We start from the raw sequence: 19,612 nt of genomic DNA on the forward strand, positions 1-19,612 counted from the left end.
TCGTATGCAGACTTACGCTAATAACCTATACAACAGACCCTTTTATAGCAGTTATTGAACTGCTTTCAAATTGGAATCTACATTTAATAAACAGACAGGAATGATTTCTAATCAGTATGTGACCACTTAGTAGTAGGAAGTAACTTCATGAGTCCTTCAAGGTGCTCAAAAGCAGTTTAGTTTAAATAATTCATATGCAGATGTATACTAGTAACCTATAAAACAGACCCCTTTATATTACTATTGCAGAAACAAATGTCAGATTGCACCTTGTCCAATAATTTTATAACTAGATGTTACCACGTTTATCACCATCAAAGGAGACTGACTTTCTAGTTATGGTAGGTTAATTAAATATCAGGAAGTCAGTTAGCTTTATGGCTTCTAAACTTTGAGGGGTGAGGGGAACAACAGCCATGGTGATCACTGGGATGATCAGATTAGCCATGCCCTAGTTAAACTTGGTGGTCACTGCTGGCAAGAAAGTTTCAGCACACACAGACTTGCAATGTGAAGGTCATATATGAGTGTTGTTGCTCTGAAATAGGCATGAACCCAGATAGAATTCCTAGAGTTCCAAATCTCTCATTAAAGCATTACCTCCCAGGACACTTGGAGTAAATATGTCTAGTGCTGAGAATTCACCTTCGAGTAACATTCTCTTGAAAGACAGCATGTCAGTTTCTGGAATCAGCCTTAAGTGGAAACAAGTTCCAAGTCCTAATGGAGACCAAGTGATCTTTTTCTCTTGATTCCGTTGCCTAAACAAGGGCACGCTCAGGCCAAGAGTCAGTGAAAGAGAGAGAGCAGAAGGACAAGAGGGATTTGGCCCCAGAACATCATCATGATCTGGGTGTCTGGCTGCTTAGCTCAAGGAAAGAATTCACAGAAACCACTGTCCTTTGAGAGTGATGCTGAGTTGTCAAACTGCATTTCTGATAGGCTAGCATATTGGAAAAATGTATTTCCACAAACACCTGCATTGCATGCCGATGACAGTGTACATCCTGGAGGCTTGCTTAGGGACTCTAAGGAAAAAGTGAATGTTATTTTAGTTGATGATTCAAGTGTTGTATTTCTCTGTTCAGGTAAATAATAATTTAACCAAGTCCTAAGGGAAAAAAGTAAAGTTGTCGTAGCTGACATAAAAGGTAGAGTTTAAAAGGATGTGACTTTATGGATATTTGTTTGGTATCTAGAATGCTGGCATTTGACTGAGCTATTTTGAGACATGGTGTTACTTCACACCACCATTCATAGAATCAGTGCTACTGTCTTCTGTGTTCTTGGGTGCAAAGCAGCCACTTACCACCTTGGCTGAGTGTTTTTCAGTACCTTATGAGCCTCCTTTTTTCCCAAGAAACTAAACTCTTTGTAACAAATTTTCTCCCCTAATTAAAAATCAAATATAATACCAAATACCTCAGGATTACTCTTTAATGGTATGTGAAGAAATTGAGCAGATATACCGTTGTATGTTAGAAATGCTGTCTTAAAATCTAGGTAGAGAAACAACACACAGATAACCAAGTAATGCTCTAATGTAACATGCACCAAATGCAGGGACGGAAAATAAGGCAAAAGTGCAAAGAAGAGTGATTGAATCTGACAGTGCAGACAGTACAGAAATCGGTCCAGAATCAGTCTCAGGAAACCTAAGAGTCCCTCTCTGTTCAGTATATCTATCATGAGTCCCCTCATGTACCTATCCGTCTTCAACAGGTTGGGGCTTCTTGAGGCCAAAGATCATACCTTCATCATCTTTGTGTCCACACAGCCCCTCACAGGGTGAAGTATGACCATTAAATGAATAAACAAAGCATTTGAACTAGGTCCAAGAGAAGTTGATTAAAGCCAAGAAAGTAGGAGAGTTAAAAGCTAAGTCCCAGGGGCATGAGAGAGGGCATAAGAGAGGCCAGCATCCTGGAGGGGCGGTAACAGCATTGTGGTGCAGATGGATTGGAGGGGTGGAGAAGAGAGCTGCTAGTCTGGAGCCATAGCAGTCTTCCTCAGATGTTTTCAAGAGATGTGTAATACAAGCCTACCATCTTCTGTGTTGCCTGTGGCAGAAACTTAGACTATCTAATTTCCTTTTATTTTTTTATTCAACAAACATTTACTAAGCAACCGCTGATCACAGTTGAATATGACTTGGATTCTGTCCTTAGGGAGTCTCAAAGCCCAAGGGAGGTAGGCAAAGGCCATAACATGATTAGCAATTCTAGCAATATCCACAAGGTTCTGTAGAACACGGAGGAGTGACGCTGCATGAGATAATTTAGAGAAGGCTACTGGGAGGTGGTGAGGCTGGGCTGGAGTCTGCATGAGATAATTTAGAGAAGGCTACTGGGAGGTGGTGAGGCTGGGCTGGGGTCTTTAAGGATGAGCAGGAGTTTGACTAAGTAATTGGCTAAATATATCATGATATTCTATTTATATGGAATAAACAGTGTGAAGTGATCTCCACTAAAAATGTAGTGAAGGACAGACTGAAGAGAGACTCTATCTTCATTTTCCATATTTATTATTTGTATTTCAAGTATTTCATAATTCTAATAATCTTTATATAGATCAGATAGTGACAAAAATGGAAGAAGGAAAAAAAAAGGGGACTGAACAGGTTACCTGTCTCCATCTACAGCCTAATAATCTACAGCTATAAAGTCTTTGTGAACGTTAAGCTTTAGCATCTGTATTGTCTCATTTGTTTTTAATATGCTATCCAGACCAATATCCAGATAGCAATAGAATAGCCTTTAGAAAGTTACAGCATTAAAGTTTTATCCTTAGATTTATTTTAAATAATTAGATCATATTTTAAGTTGAGTTTCTCCAGAAAAGGATTCTAAAACAAAGGTTTGAGTGCAAATAGTTTCTGTGGGGATATGGCCCAGGAAGTCCTGGTTGGAGACAAGGGAACTGAGACAGAGAAGGGAAGTGTGTTAGTCTGTTCTCGCATTGCTATAAAGAACTACCTGACATTGGGTAATTTATAATGAAAAGAGGTTTAATTGACTCATGCTTCTGCAGGATGTACAGGAAGCATGGCTGAGAAGGCCTCAGAAAACTTAGAATCATAGTGGAAGAAAAGGGGAAGCAGGAATGTCTTACATTGCCCAAGAAGGAGGCAGAAAGAGAGAAGGGAGAAGTGCCACACACTTTTAAACAACCAGATCTTGTGAGAACTCACGTCAGGAGAACAGCAAGGGGGAAGTCTGCCGCAATGATCCAGTCACCTGCCACCAGGCCCTCCTCCAAGACTAGGGATTACAGTTGGACCTGAGATTTGGGTGGGGACACAAATCCAAACCGTATCAGGAAGGAAGCCCATGCAGGGTCTATCAATAAACAGGTTACAGTTGTGGTCAGCCAGAGCTTAGTCCTCATAAACACCTCTGAAAGATAGAGTAGATTTTGTAAAACATGCTTCAGAGTAGTATTTTAAGAAGGTTCTGGGTATTTTAAGTCTCAGAGTCTTCGATTCAACTGAAGTCTGAAGCAGAGGCTAAACCAAAAGTATAAAAACAGAGCTTAGAATGGTGAAGCATTTCCACTTCTATAATGATATTAATCCCATATCAGCCTGGTCCTTGGTTCCAGTTCTCCACCCATTGGGTTGTCCTGGGAATCTGCAGGACTTCAAAGGGTATTATTGGAAAAGTATTAGCTTTGAAGAATGATTTGACACCATGCAAGGCGTGAAACCAGATCAGAGTACCTGTGGGTATGGCTTCTTCCACATAACGTAGAAATCTTCCATTCAGATTTTCACTTATGTTAAAAAAAAAATTCCCTCACATGACATTATTTTACTTTATGGAGGACAGAATGCAAATTGCACTGGATTTGGATGAAGGTTGGCATTGCAAGAACCGTATTTTGGACACCAGGACTTTGAAAGAGAGCACCATATAAGATGTCTTTCAATATAATTAAACTAGTTTACTTTGGATTAACTTTGAGCCAGTTTTATGCCACTACCAATAATTCTGAAAATGTAAAATGGATTTGAATACTTTTGTCGCACATTTTTCTTCCGCAGGTTTCTAATATTCAGGCGAGAGCAGTTGTGTTGTCCTGGGCTCCCCCTGTTGGACTTTCCTGTGGACCCCACAGTGGCCTTTCCTTCCCCTACAGTTATGAGGTTGCCTTGTCAGACAAAGGACGAGATGGAAAATACAAGATAATTTACAGGTTGTGTATGTTTCTATTGTTTTTCTTTGCTCCTAAACTATAAAATTGGAGTTGTGAAGGAAAATGGAAAACAAAGGAAAACTTTATAGGCTTGGTAAGTTTTCCTTTAGTTTATTTTAAGATTTAGTAATAATTATAATGCTAAGAAATCATTGTGTCCAGAGTAATTCTTATTTGGAAATGAGTAGCATAGAGCTATTAGGTGGGGGTAAAATACATCACTTGGTTATATTTGCTGTCAGTAGAGTATTAAAGAAAACTTTCTGTTAATGTCTGTCGGCAAAAGGTGATTATGACTTTTAGTTTTTCTATACATTGAGCGATTATAAGGTGACCTCTCTATTTTCAGATCCAGACCTTTTTGTAGCCCTGTTTTTTAAAGTTCTGCAGTATGTTTCCTTCTGTTTTACCCTATTTCTTTTTTTTTTTTTGAGACGGAGTCTCACTCTGTCGCCGGGGCTGGAGTGCAGTGGCCAGATCTCAGCTCACTGCAAGCTCCACCTCCCGGGTTCACGCCATTCTCCTGCCTCAGCCTCCTGAGTAGCTGGGACTACAGGCGCCCGCCACCTCGCCCGGCTAGTTTTTTGTATTTTTTAGTAGAGACGGGGTTTCACCGTGTTAGCCAGGATGGTCTTGATCTCCTGACCTCGTGATCCACCCGTCTCAGCCTCCCAAAGTGCTGGGATTACAGGCTTGAGCCACCGCGCCCGGCCTTACCCTATTTCTTACCTTCCACAATAGTTTCCAGCCTGTAATAAAGATACTTTAAAACATTTCATTTCGAGGCCTTCAATGGTCAAAAGTTTAGCTCACAGAGAAGGGATTAGCCCCTTCTGCTCTGTGGACTCCCAGGTATTGACCATTCAAAAGATTTATAACCGTGTTGTAAATGTGAGAAAAATTTTAGGGCCATATCTTTCTTCTTTGTAATTACTGGGTACTACTCAGATTTGCAGAGCAGGAAATGAGAAAGTCAGTTTTGTTTTAACTGATTGTTTGGCCTCCCTGTGAGAGGACCCTCCCGTGACTGCCCAATGCCCAGGGTAATAATGTGGTCACACAATCGTCACTTTTTCTGCCAGAGATGTTTGTATTCTCTCCTGTTTCCCTGTTGCATCAGTGCCACAGAGCCGTATCTTCCCCTTTCCTGTTCCTAATTCTTGCTCCACAGTCTTCCTGACGAGCAAAGAGGGACAGAGGTTAAGGACGTAAGCCCTGTGGCTGCTGTGTCCTCCTCTTGCTACCCAGGCTACCTCCACTGTCTTCCCTGGATGCCCTCAGGAGTCTCTTGAGGGTCTTCCACCCCCCACTCTTGCTCTTCTACAACCTTGCAAACTCACTGCAGAAACAAAATTCAGGCCAGATCACTGCCCTTCTGATAACACTCCAGGGATTCCCCACTGTATTTAGGATATTCCTAACTCTGGCTCACCACCATTTTATTCTAGTCTGAAAAATCAGAATTAGTATCAACTTTAAAGAAATACAGAGTACCGCCAGGCGCAGTGGCTCACGCCTGTAATCCCAGCACTTTGGGAGGCTGAGGTAGGTGGATCATGAGGTCAGGAGATGGAGACCATCCTGGCTAACATGGTGAAACCCCGTCTCTACTAAAAATACAAAAAATTAGCCGGGCGTGGTGGTGGGCACCTGTAGTCTCAGCTACTAGGGAGGCTGAGGCAGGAGAATGGCGTGAACCCAGGAGGCGGAGGTTGCAGTGAGCTGAGATCATGCCACTGCACTCCAGCCTGGGTGACAGAGACTCCCTCTCAAAAAAAAAAAAAAAAAAGACAGAGTGCCATCTCCCCCATGCCTGGCAAGGAACAGATACAGTTGACCCTTGAACAACACAGGTCTCAACTGCACGGATTCTTGTCAACCACATGCAGACCAGAACAATATTCACAGGACCAACTGGGGACTCAAGTATGTGTATACGCTGTGTGGGGGTGGGATCATGGTAGTGATCTCCTTGTGTATACTGAAGGACAACTGTGGATAGAGCCTTTTCATGCAAGATGAACATTAGTGGCAGGAGCTAGAGCCTCAAATGCCCAGAGAGGTTCGACCGGTAACATACATAAGCAAGTGAAAAGGCTGAATATGAGGTGAACAGGAGAGTTCCTGTTGCCATCGAAAGGAAGGAAACGGTTGCCGCTCAGCCTAAGTCGATTGTTGCTAAAATTTGCTGATTCTTTGAATTTTTTTTTTCAAAAGATGCTGAAAATCTGAATGATTGTACAAACTTCCCTGTTACTAAACTAATGGAGCAAATGCAAGATATTTTAAAAGATACAATGTAGGCTAAACAACAGAGCTTCAGGCAAGGTCTGGACACAACTTCCAGTTCACAACTTAAAAAAACCCAGCCTGTTATTTGGAATAATTTCCAACTTATAAGATGTCCCAAAAATAGAGAAATCAAGGAATACATGTATACTCCATATCCACATTCAGTTGTTATTAACTTTATACTCTGTTTTATCATTTGACCTCCTTCCTCTTTTCCTCTTTCTGTCCTCAATCCATATTTTTTCATAAGTTTTATATGTAACTTATGTCCGTTATTGCAAAATCCTTCAGGGTATTTTCTATAAATAAGATTTTTTTTTTAAAGAACCACAGTGTAATTATCAACTTCATAAACTTACATTGATATAATACTTTATCTAGTGTCTGTATTCCAGCTTTGTCGCTTGGTCCATAAATAATGCCTGTTATTTTGAAAAATTGAGCAGTTTTCCACCCCCTCCTGCGCAGGAGCTAGTCTAGGGTCAGACAGTGCCTTTAGTTGTCATGTCTCTTTAGCCTTCTTTAATTTGGAACACTTCCGTGGTATTTCTTACACTTTTATAACACTGATATTTTTGAAGAACACAAAATAAGTCACACGCCCACACACCTTTCACCTTTTTAAAAATTTTCAATGGAACGTTCCTTATTTTGTGTTGGTTACTTCCTCATGATTTAAGTTGAGGTTCAGTTGCAATTTTTGAGGATATAAATGGTTTTATTTTATTTAAGAGAGCTATTTGTTGGGTGCATTGGTAAGTGAGGAAGTGAGATGGTGATTTTTCTTAAGACAGTCCAGAGTTGAGATAATTGAGGTTCCTGCCAAGGTAAGTATGGAAGGTGCCTTCTGTTAACAGTTGGCGTGATCGTTTTTATTCATTAGTTTGTTCATTCATTCATTTGCTTACTTAGTTACTTTTATGTATTTACTTGTAAGAAGTGATAAGATCTTTTAGAATTTTAATAGTAAGTTAACCATGCCATTTTCAAGATCTAAGATGGCATCATTAAAAGGAACCTGATTTTCTAGTCCCAAACAAATAATAATATCAAATAAGAAAGTTTATTTCTGGTTTATGGTGGAATCTGACATAATAGTTCATGAATTATTGTCAGTACATTACTGGACACCCAAATTCTAAATCTCATTTGCTTTTGAAACTGGTATTAGCAACTAATGAATGCTTTTTCTTTACAGTGGAGAAGAATTAGAATGTAACCTGAAAGATCTTAGACCAGCAACAGATTATCATGTGAGGTGAGTTGGGATATAAGAGCCAAACTGTATTGGAGAATCCAGGTGGCTAAAGCAAAAACCTGTGCCCCCTTTTAAATTTTTGGTGAATGTTGCTTACCTTGCTATAAGTTTTGGTACCGTGGCTCATGGGCCATTCATTGTCTCTCAAGACCATAGCAACTGGGAAGACACAGAAGTGCTTCTGTGAACAGAAAATTAGGTGTTAAACACTGAAAATCATTTTAAAAGTAATTTTACATGGCCTTCTAAGATCTGTTGGACTGTGGTTTAACGGTTTCTTTCTATAAAACAGTTGAATTTTTTTTTTTTTTTTTTTTTTTACCTTGGGCATATCAGTGTTTCTTATAGACCATCATATAAACTGTATATTCAAATAACTAAAGAAGCCCTTTCCTTATTGCAAGCACACCATTAAACCTTAAAAGCCAATAGATTTTGAAAAAGGCAAGTAATACAAGCATCAGATTATCTCTGACGAGAATGAACTCCATTTGGCAAAACAGTTAACCCATGTGGTATGATGTGTAGCCTGAAATCTCTACTGTGATTTTCTGGAATCTCTACTGTGACTACTCTGGAAGGTAGGGCTAGCTTATTTTAGGAAGAAACCCAGCCAACCACAGATCTGTAAGGAGGAAAGTGTTATCTGAATTTTTGGAGAGACCATCTGATTATTTAAAGATCCATCCATCTATTCATTTGCCAATAAGCAGGTCTGAATATGACCCATAACACTTAAAAACATTTTTTAAATCTTTATTTTATCTAATATTTAAGTTCCCCAGAAAGTAGTTTTATTTAACTGGATGTACAACAACACACTTTCCCTTTTTTTTTCAATTATATATGCATACGTGAAGATTGCAGAATAAAATTGTAAGCATGAAATATACATCTGTTGGCCGGGTGTGGTGGCTCACGTCTGTAATCCCAGCACTTTGGGAGGCCGAGGCGGGCGGATCATGAGGTCAGGAGATCAAGACCATCCTGGCTGACATGGTGAAACCCCGTCTCTACTAAAAATACGAAAAATTAGCCGGGCATGGTTGCAGGCGCTTATAGTCCCACCTAGGCAGGAGGCTGAGGCAGGAGAATGGTGTGAACCTGGGAGGCGGAGCTTGCAGTGAGCAGAGATCACGCCACTGCACTCTGACCTGGGTGACAGAGCTCGGTCTCAAAAAAAAGAAAAGAAATATGCATCTATTATTATACTTTCCAAAGGTTAATTCACATCATCAGTTTCTTTGTGATTTCAGCATGAGGTTGGAGGCAAGGTAGTCTAGTAGGAAGAGCATATGTAAATTATCAGGAGGCTTGAGTGCGAGTCTGGTTCTGCCCTGAACTGGCTGTTTCAACTTTGGTCAAGTCACATAGAACGCTCTGCCATGATATGCTCAGTAAAAACAAGGTAGTAAAGCAAGGATGTGTGTTGAGGATGTAATATCTTATTAACTGCATGAGTTCTTAAAAATAAGTTTAAAGTAATGTATATCAGAGCAAATTGTTTTGCATTAAGGCTTAAAGCGCACATCTGCTTAGCTATCATATTGTTTAGATGAACTCTATTGCAACTATCTCCTCCTGTTTAAATCAAAACTTTGGATTTTGAGTCAATTAGCTTCCACCCAAACATATTGAACTTTTCACACGCTTTGTACAAGAAGATCTGTGTAATTTGTGAAGCTAAGATGATAATAGAATGCTTTAACCATTCTTCAAAATGGTCAATGTAACAACAAACCAGAAAATGTAAAAGTCATGTAAATGTTATCTATTATTCATTGTTAATGTATGTTTCTTTCTGCTCCGTGCTTTAACAGTTTATTGTTCCTGTGGTTAGTAAAGGTTTACTTTATTAATTTCCTGCTCATTCATGAGCTTACAATATCCTTTTTAAGAAACTTAAATGTCATGAAGAGCCTTTCCTTTATTTACCATCCTGTCTGTTGTTCCATTTATTTTTTTTTAAACACTTATCACAAAGGGTAAATTTGAGAACACTTGCTCATCAGCTATTTTTCCCAACAAAACCTGTGAACATCTTGAACTCCTGAGCAGATAGAATAGTTAATGGATTCCCCAAAAGGTACAGGATGGGAGCATTTGGGGTTTACCACCTAGGGGCCTTGGGTTTAGACTTTCTCCTGACACATTTGGGACTCCTTCCATTTGTCATTTGACACACGTGTGACACCAAACACGTACAACCTAGGGTGCCACCAGCTGTTATTTGTTCTACCTCTCTGCTTTCCAGGAAGATAGGAAGTTCTCTCTCCTTGGTGATGGTCAATTTTCATATTTTTTTAACGTCCTTTCTCTCCTAATAAAAATGTCTATAGTCCAGATTTAGTCTTCGTGCACTGCCTGATGCACGGTCCATGTAGATCATACATTCTTTTTCCTTTTACAGTCTTTTCTTTTTTAAGCTAGAGAAGAATCTTAACACTTGCAACTCTTACTTAGATGTAACTTCCTCTGCCTTGCATTGCTTCGGTGAGGCAGCATGATGCATAGTGGACATAGCTTGCAACTTGGAGTTAATGAGTCTGTCATTTACTAAGGGTGTGTGCTTAAGCGAGCCATTGAAACTTCTTTGGTCTTGTTTTGTCATTTATAAAATGAGAATGATAATGATACCAGCCTCAGGAAAATAGGATGAGAGCAAATATATGTGCAAATCTATTTTAGACCTGTAAAGTCATGTATAAGTACTACCTTTTGGTTTTCCCAAGCTTGTTGCAGTTTTTTCACGCTCAGAAAAAAAAAGGACTTAATGATACAAGGTGAGGCTGTAGTGAGCCCTGATTGCAGCTGCTGCGCTGCAGCCTGGGCAACAGCGTGAGACCTTGTCTCTAAATAAGTAAATAAATAAATTCATTGCCATTTTTGTTTGTGCATTACCAATTTAGAAAGTGATGGAAGTCTGTAGAGCCAGTTTTGAAAACTGAGATACTTGTTTTAGCAGCACAAAACAAGGTAAATTTTTTTCTTCCAATTCTTAATATTGCACATTTTAAGAGTAAGATTTCTTTCTTAAATCATGTACTGAAGTCTCACCTAGACTTCTGTTCTTATATTCCTTGTTACTTTTTGTTTTGCTGCTCTGAGTCTATCTTATTCACATTGATTGCTTGATATCTTCATGTAATGCTTTTTCTCATTTTCAGCTCCCCCCACCCACCCCCACCCCCATATTAGTATTATTGCATGAGTTCACCCATCAGACACACAAACCTTCTTTTTCAATAGCAGTCTCAGTCACGAAGCCCGGTCATTTAACTGCCTGGTACTTGCCTTCAGTTACTAGGCCAGAACAGCTCTTGCCACCGACTCACTGTTACTGGGAATTTATTGAGACTAGTGGCATCCTTTAGACAGTGCTGTAGCTTACATGCCTGTGGCTGCTTCAGTTGGCATCTGTCATGCCATTTGAGCCAGATTCCACATGGAAAATTATATTCCAAGACATTTCAGGTTTACAAAATGTTTCTTCTTTTCCACTTTTCCTATGAGTTTTTGTGTATCATTCTTACACAGCTGTTCAGTCACTATTCTTTTCTTCTCCTAATCTCCTAGTGGTGATTGAGGAAGATAATACCCCTCTCTGATGCACTCATTGGTTAGCAAAATTTAGGGAGACCTTTATTAAAGGATCTTTATTAAAATCACTTTCATATTTGTTACCCTATTCTTAACACAAATAATTTTTTTGGTTTAGTGTTGATACAGTATTTCAAAGGAATCCATTTGTAATCGTCAAGGTTATTCAGTGCTTCTTTAAAGGGCATTGTGTTATGTATTGTATAAAGCCACTAATAGAAAATCTCCTGTCTCTGTGTGTGTATGTGAGAGAGAGAGAGAGAGCGTAAGAGAGACAGACAGAGACAGAGATGAGAGATTGTGTGGAGAAATGAGAAAAATCCAAAATGTAAATAAATTACATTATATTTTAAATACTTATATATAAATATGTAATTTCACAAACATGAACATTTATACATATATACACTTATTTATACAAATAAATATTTATACATACACAAATGTATGCTGTATGTGCATTTGCCAGAAAAATATATTTGTCTTTTAATTGGTAGTTCTATAATTAATAATGGCATTACAATGACCATTTTACTGTGGTAGTCAACAGTTTATATTTTTATCAGTAATAGGATAATCAGGAATTTGAGTGAAGGAATGAATAGCAATTTCTTTTTTTTTTTTTTTTTTTTTGAGACGGAGTCTCGCTCTGTCACCCAGGCTGGGGTGCAGTGGCCGGATCTCAGCTCACTGCAAGCTCCGCCTCCCGGGTTTACGCCATTCTCCCGCCTCAGCCTCCCAAGTAGCTGGGACTACAGGCGCCCACCACCACGCCCGGCTAGTTTTTTGTATTTTCTTTAGTAGAGACAGGGTTTCACCTTGTTTGCCAGGATGATCTCGATCTCCTGACCTCGTGATCCGCCCGTCTCGGCCTCCCAAAGTGCTGGGATTACAGGCTTGAGCCACCGTGCCCGGCCTGGATAGCAATTTCATGAAAATTTTGAAGCAGTTTTCTAGTCATCCTCCTTAACAATTTGGCAAACAAGTTGCCCAGAGATGATATCATATAATGACATTTCCCAGAAAAATTGTGCAGTGAAACATTTCCAAAAATATGGTTGACAAGCACAGTGAAGGATTATAAAATACATGTTATTGACCAGAAGTTGTGGCTCCTAGTATGTTACATCGTGCTAGAAAAAGTTGGAGGCATATTTCTGAAATTCTTGGAGCACCTGTTTCCTAAGCATTTCACCAGGATTTAAGCTGAAACAAATGTGAAAACAAGATTAATTATATTGTTAGAAAAATGTTTTCTTTTCTTGAGATAAATGCAACAAAAACTGAACTGTTTGCTGACTTACTTAATCCAAGAAACTGACTGTACTCCACAGATTGTCCTTTCACATGATGATATTTATGGAAAACTCATTGCCATTATGTGAAAAAAATATATTGCAGTATTCTTTAAAATGTAGCATCATTAGCAGAGATTTTTCTTTTCTATAAAAGTTATTGGTAAAAATGTTGCTAGTCTCTATTACAGTAAGTTGCTGTCCCTTTACTGAACTATAATTGACAGATGTAATCAAGGGATACTTAAGTATGGTGCCAACTTTTGTACTATATGCAGCATACTTATATTGCCATACAAAATAGATCTTTTTTCCTTTGCTGACAAAATATTATGTGTGAAAAGCATTGACTCCTTTCCATAACATTGTTTAAGATTAAAGGCAAGAAAAATAACTAACTCCTTCTGGCCCATACAACTATCTGTTTTCAACTACCTCAAAGTTCTAACCTGCATCAGGTTCTTTTACTTTTATCCCCACTGTCATCCTCCCAGCCTGGCCACCAGGAGTCTCCATCACTCATGACTCCCCAGCCTAGGAGGTATGGATTGCTGGCTCCAAGAATCCCAAAGAACTTGACTAAGACCAAATTTACCTCTCCCCAGACAACTGACTGCATCCTGCTAGTACTCTGCAGGCTGTTTCCCTGCTTCCCTCCCTCTGCTCTATTATCTAGATGGATTTTTGGTGGCAGCTGTTTTTGTGAACATCTAGGACCTGACCTGCCTGGGTATAACTCTGCATTTGTAGGCAAATGCCCAGTCATTGCAAACTGACATACTTACTGGGTGGAGGCAGAGTACCTAAACAGCTAAAGTGGGTTGGGAAGGGTCAGCTGAAAAGCAGTGTCAGTGCTGCGGAGACAGTAGGAGTGGTGGGGACTCTAGCAGACTCTTCAGCACCTGCTCCATCTAAAGCAGGGAGCTGCCCATAGATTTAGCTCATTACTACAGTGCAGGAAAGAGGGCCGAGTGAGGCCAGGCACGGTGGCTTACGCCTGTAATCCCAGCACTTTGGGAGGCCGAGGCGGGTGGATCGCCCGAGGTCAGTAGTTCAAGACCAGCCTGGCCAATGTGGTGAAACCCCATCTCTACAAAATTTAGTTGGGCATGATGGCAGGTGCCTGTAATCCCAGCTACTTGGGAGACTGAGGCAGGAGACTCACTTGAACCCTGGAGGCGGAGGTTGCATTGAGCCGAGATCATGCCATTGCACCCCAGCCTGGGTGACAGAGCAAGACTCCATCTCAAAAAAAAACAGGGCCAAGTGTTGCTAAAACCTCTAGTTTTTAAGAGAAGCCAGAAGTTTGGTTTTAAAAATGAGAGAACTCCAGATAGTTTTCAGTGAAGGCTTAATTTTTACTTTTTTATTTCAGAAAATGTTAGATATAATCAGAGGTAGATAAGAGTTGAACGAACTCTCATCTCTCAACTTCTTATTACCTCAGTGTCCTCACTTACCCCTCCCTTGCCCTGATGATTTTGAAGTAAGGTTCAGACATCATATTATTTCACCTATAAACTATATTACCATCATCACCCACACCGGAAATGTCTTCACAATCCAGGGACTATTCCCATTTCCTCAGTTCTAAGAATGAAAATTTTGTTTCTTTAGTTTGTTGTAATTGGAATTCAAACATGTGTGAATATGTGGTTTGGTTGATATGTCTTAAATTTTATTTTAATCCATTCATTCTTCCCTTTATCTTTTGCTCTTTCTTGCAACTTATCTGTTAGATTAATTTGTTTGTCCTGTAGAGTTTTCCACAAGTATGAATTTGGCTGATTGCATCCGTGTTATGTTGCTTAATATTGTTCTCCTGCCCTCTATATTTCCTATAAAGCGATGAAGAGGTTTAATCAGATACAGGTTCAGTTTTTCTGCCAAGACAGTTTTATAGTTAGTGACATAGTCCTTTATTAGGAATGCATAGTGTCTGGTTGTCTCTTTTTGTGATGGTCATTGCCTGTATCCCTTAATTCATAGGTGGCTCTAACACTTCAAAACATCATGTTTTTGCACACTGCCACCACACACACACACACACACACACGTGTCTTGGGTCAGATGCAACCCATGAGTCACCTGTTGGAGAATTCTGTGTATCAAAGTTCAGGCTTGAGCCCTGCCCATGTCTGGAACATGTTGTGATTCATTTAAAGTAACTTACTCCCAGTGAGCCCATCCTAACACAGGGAAATGATCTTGCCAGATCTACCATTTAGTTTTATATTATCACATGCTTACTTACAGTGTGTGCAAAAAGGACTGTTTCCTTCATCGGAGGTTGGGTGGAGAGGATCCTAATGATGAGAATTATTTGTTTGGATCAAATTTCATGCTGTCCTCCCATAAGGCAAATAGATCAAATATGTAATATGCATGCATTTTTATCTTTTGAGGTAGAAAGTAGACGTATTTATTAGTGCCTTTGACGTGTATGGCCTCTACGAATTTTTCATGATGGACTTTGTGGAGAAATGACTTTGCAAATCACACACACAATTGGGACCTTCCATAATGTTGTTATCTTTACCTGTTGTTTGTGTTCACTGGGTAGAGCTAAGGGAAGTGGATTGTGGTGTTTAGAGAAACATGATTGCAGGATGAACAAGGGAAGTAGGCAATACCGTATACTGGTTAGACTTCTAGGGATGAATACCATCGATCCAAATTTCTAGCTGTGTGGCCTTGGGAAATTTACTTCATCTCTGTGTTTCCTTCTGTCTGCAGTGGGTAGTAAGATTTCCCTGCCTCAGAGAGGGTGGCTGTAAGAATTAAGGGCTCAATATCTATTTGCCAACTCTGTGAATAGTTTAATCCTTGCATCTGTTTTAGGCAGCAAAGGCTTCGTTGTTGTTGTTGTGTTGTTGTTGTTGTTGTTTAAGAGTACATATTCAATTTTGAAAAAATAAATTCCCAATATAAAAAATGGAATAGTAGGAAGATAATAAAAATCAACATAGCCCTATTTTATGCTATTTGAAGAGTGTGGCATTGTAATAGCATGTTCTATGCTTTTTCTTCATGGCTTCTCTGGAGAAATCAGGCACATATGTTGCAGTGTTGAGCCAAACATTTTAGTGTATGGAACGAACATCTTTAGTCTTGGCTTCACGTAGAAGAGTTAAATATTTACATGGATTAAACTGTACCTGAACATTGTTTTTGTTGAATTAGAGAAGTTTAGCATACATGCTTCTGTGTGAAACATCCGTAGTTTTACATAAATGTGTACAGTATTAAATGTAGTTCAAAGATGGTATCTACCCTGTTTGTACTTCTATGCTGTCTCTCCAGTCTGTGGACTCTTATTACTGTTTCTTTTGCCTTTTTATCCAGCTCTTAGCTCTTAGCCTTTTTCCACATAAAGTCAACCAGAAAGTAGTAGCTCATTGGTGTTTAGAACGTGTATTTGGAGATCATTCTGGGTTTTAAGGTTTATTTTCTTATTTAGAATAATCTCTTCTAGTCAGTAGATCCTGCCTATTTTGAAATGGAGATGGGTGGCAGACACTGAGACAAATACCTGTTGGGATGACTGTCCCCTGTTAATGCTAACCATAGGTCAGGACAAGACCAACAGATAAGAGCAAGAGCATGGTACTCACTCTGTAAGAAATTCTGTTCATCTACAGAAAGCCTTAGGGTGAAACAAAGATAAGAATCCTGGTCTTCTCTGATGAGTCACTGCCACTGACTGTGTCCGTTTTGTTTTCAGGGTGTATGCCATGTACAATTCCGTAAAGGGATCCTGCTCCGAGCCTGTTAGCTTCACCACCCACAGCTGTGCACCCGAGTGTCCTTTCCCGCCTAAGCTGGCACACAGGAGCAAAAGTTCACTAACCCTGCAGTGGAAGGTGGGTAGCTCAAAGCATCAAGAATTGTCTCACTTTAAAAATTAGCTAGGTATGGTGGCACGTGTTTCTAGTCCCAGCTACCTGGGAGGCTGAGGAGGGGGGATCACTTTAACCCAGGAGTTTCAAGGCTGCCGTGAGCCATGATCACACCACTGCGCTCCAGCCTGGGCAACAGAGAAAGAGTCTCGAGTTAATATAATGTCAGTCTATAGCCATTTGAAATAGTTTTTAGCACGATTCCAGTTTTGTGATATGTTTTCTGCATAGTAAGTATGTGCAACCAATTGTTAAAATGTTGTCATTTCTGTAAGAGTTGGGCAAAGGGGTAGGAGGAGGGAACTGCAAAATCCAGCTTTAGCTTTTTTTTTTTTTTGCAGCAGTATTTTCTGAATGTCTTAGGGTCATAAGCAATATGTATAAGTGATATAGGTACTTAAAATACCTACATCTTATCACTTTCTAATAGTTTAGTTCATTTCAACAAACATTTGAGGACTTTAGGAAAAAGCTTTTATCAAGAAAGATTCAGAGATAAAGTAGTTTTACGGCCCTTTTGGCTTCTTTCAGTGATGATACTGAAATGTTTAATATTTAAAACAACCTAGAACATTTAGTGATCTGAAGTATGTTAGTACTTCATTAAGTTCCACTAATGGGGCCATACATCGGTCAGGATTACTAATTATCTAAGAAAAAAAGACTGAATTATGTATTTTCATGAAATACAATTCACTGGCTAAAAGTAGCTCTTACCAAAAAGAGATCATATTGCCCCTTCCTCAAGGGGCATCACTGGCTTGTTAATCATAGTTGTGTGTTTGTAAGAAAACAGTAGATTGTTACCAATCTCTGTAGCACTTATTTCTCTACATCAATATTTTAAAATATAATCTAAAATGTAAAATAGATGGAGGTAAGAGATAAAGATTTATGGTTTGCAGGGAGAATACTAATGTGTGAAAGAAAGAAAATGACTAGGAAGATCCATTATTAGTGAAGAAATATTTTATCTTTTCATTTCTGGCCCGGAGAGTCAGGTTGATCTAGAGAGCTAATGAAAGCAATTCTGAGTCATGGTTAGCAGCAAAGCATGGGCCTCTGTGGATCCCTCTCAGGTGGGCAGCTGCATTCTCATAGCCAGTGGCCAGCATTGAGTGTGTTACTTGGACAAAAGCAAAGTTTAAACTGGCTTAGTATCTGAACTATTTTATTTTCCTTCCTGGCTTCCAGGGATAATCCAGGTCAGTGATTCCCCACCTTTTCAGAGTTTTAACACCCAACTGGCATCATCATTTAATTCCTTGAAGTATACATATCCATTTAAAAAATGTGCTCTATATTTACACATATATATGTAAATATATCTTTGTAAGGAAAGAATTAAAATCCATTTTGTTTGGAAAATATAAGAACTTGTCTTTAGATTACCTGAGGGACCCCGGGGTCTTATAAACCTAAAGTTGGGAATCACTGATGCATACTCTGCTTAAAACCTGGATGAATTTCAGGTCTCAGGCAGACCAGCAACTTCAAGAAAGAATTTTCTTATTAGGAGGAAAATGTTTCACATTTTCCTTCTCCCTTTCCTCAATTGTAAATCAGAAACATACTCTTGTTACATTCAGTCATGTACAAACTTGAAAGTTCTGGATTCAGTTCAGTTTTCATTTAAATGTCCTTAGGACAGATTCCCTCATCAAAGTGCTCCAGGTGGGGGCACAAGGACAGGGGAACATTCTCTGGCTGCCAGTCTGTCCTTGAATCCACAAAGATGCTGAAAGCACTAAAGATCTGACATCTTTTTGTTCGTCAGCAGCAGTTATTACTTGCACAGGAGATAAGGCAAAACAAAAACCTAAGTCAGTGTACCCACCCTCAAGGAATTAAGGGACTAGTAATGGGGTAGGATATCATCAAAGAAACTACCAGAGAACAGTTTGTTTTATTTTTTTGGAGTTCTCATCTTAGAGATGGGTTCTCATCTAAAACTTTGATTTTGTCAGTTATTTATAACTTTAAATGCATCACTATCCTCTCCTCCAAACTGAGCCCACAAAAGCCTAAAACAACAGTTTAGGACTTAGAGCACTCACGTGAGATCTGAGTTTTGGGACTCAAAGATTGTGTGACTCAAAAGAGAGAAGGAAGGGAAGGAACGGGACTGGGCCCCTGATGTTTTATTACTAACCATAATAGAGCAATAACAATTGTTTACCGAGTGCTTCCTATAAAACTGGGTAGTTTAGTAGGTGATTTACATATTCTCCCAATTATTTATCATACCTATCCTTGGAACATGAAATTAGTTGTTGATACTGATATTAAACAGCTAGCGCCAGACTATGTGCGACAAACAGCCGATGTAGGATTCAGATACATCTCAGGGGAAACTGAGCTGCCTTTTGCCAGGGGCAAGGTACCATGCTGTTTGCTGGGCTCCTGCTCTTTCCTAGGGAAGAGTCGGCCCTGGCATGTTTTTGAAGTGGGAGACATGATCCAACTCCTCTTCCTGGTTGCTTCCCCCAACTTGTAGTTCCACTGTCTCTCTAGATCTCTCTACCCTAATGCTCCAAGAGACCCCACTGCGGCATCACTTGTAGCTCTTGGAATCCTGAAAAGCATTCTTTTCTCCAGAGTTCTTTACTTCCCTTCCCATTGTTAAAAACCCACTTGTTCAGTGAAGCAGATCTCAGCATGCTTTTTAAGAGGAAAGCAAATGATGAAACTTCTCTTTGTTAACATACGAAAGGGCGAATAGCCTCTAGTCATCTCTCCAGAGGATCACATTTTTTCCCCATTTTTAAAAAAGGAACCTTAACGTCACTGATGACTTTCTAATCTTAAGTACTTTTAAAAAATTAAAAACCTGTATGTGGGATGTTACAAAAAGAAAGGCTTGACTGTGCTCCACCAGACATCCAGCAGCGCCTGTGTTTCTCAGCTGCCTTGTTCTCACTCTATGCTTGAATTCAAAGTCCCTCTTAAAAGTTCTATCCCCAGAGGAAGTAAGGTACCATGACGGTGTAAAAAGGGAGAGGTGGTGGTGGTGGTGGTAGGCAGGTTTGGCTGTTTGTGGAGTATGATGTGTTCATAGTGGGGACTCTCTCTAC

The 19,612-nt window shown here is 39.6% G+C and overlaps 1 protein-coding gene across 2 annotated transcripts in view; it reads left to right on the top strand.

The window, feature by feature from the left end:
* The window catches only part of FNDC3B (fibronectin type III domain containing 3B), a 378,980-nt gene that overhangs the window by 259,955 nt on the left and 99,413 nt on the right, over nt 1-19,612 (top strand). For both annotated transcript variants that reach the window (XM_033211719.1, XM_033211718.1), the window contains exons 8-10: nt 4,043-4,194; nt 7,685-7,744; nt 16,364-16,502. In XM_033211719.1, coding sequence (XP_033067610.1) covers nt 4,043-4,194; nt 7,685-7,744; nt 16,364-16,502 — 351 coding nt within the window. The remainder of the gene's footprint in view (nt 1-4,042; nt 4,195-7,684; nt 7,745-16,363; nt 16,503-19,612) is intronic.

The sequence above is a fragment of the Trachypithecus francoisi genome, unplaced genomic scaffold (genome assembly GCF_009764315.1).
Source record: "Trachypithecus francoisi isolate TF-2019V2 unplaced genomic scaffold, Tfra_2.0 Lachesis_group0, whole genome shotgun sequence".
Taxonomy (NCBI): domain Eukaryota; kingdom Metazoa; phylum Chordata; class Mammalia; order Primates; family Cercopithecidae; genus Trachypithecus; species Trachypithecus francoisi.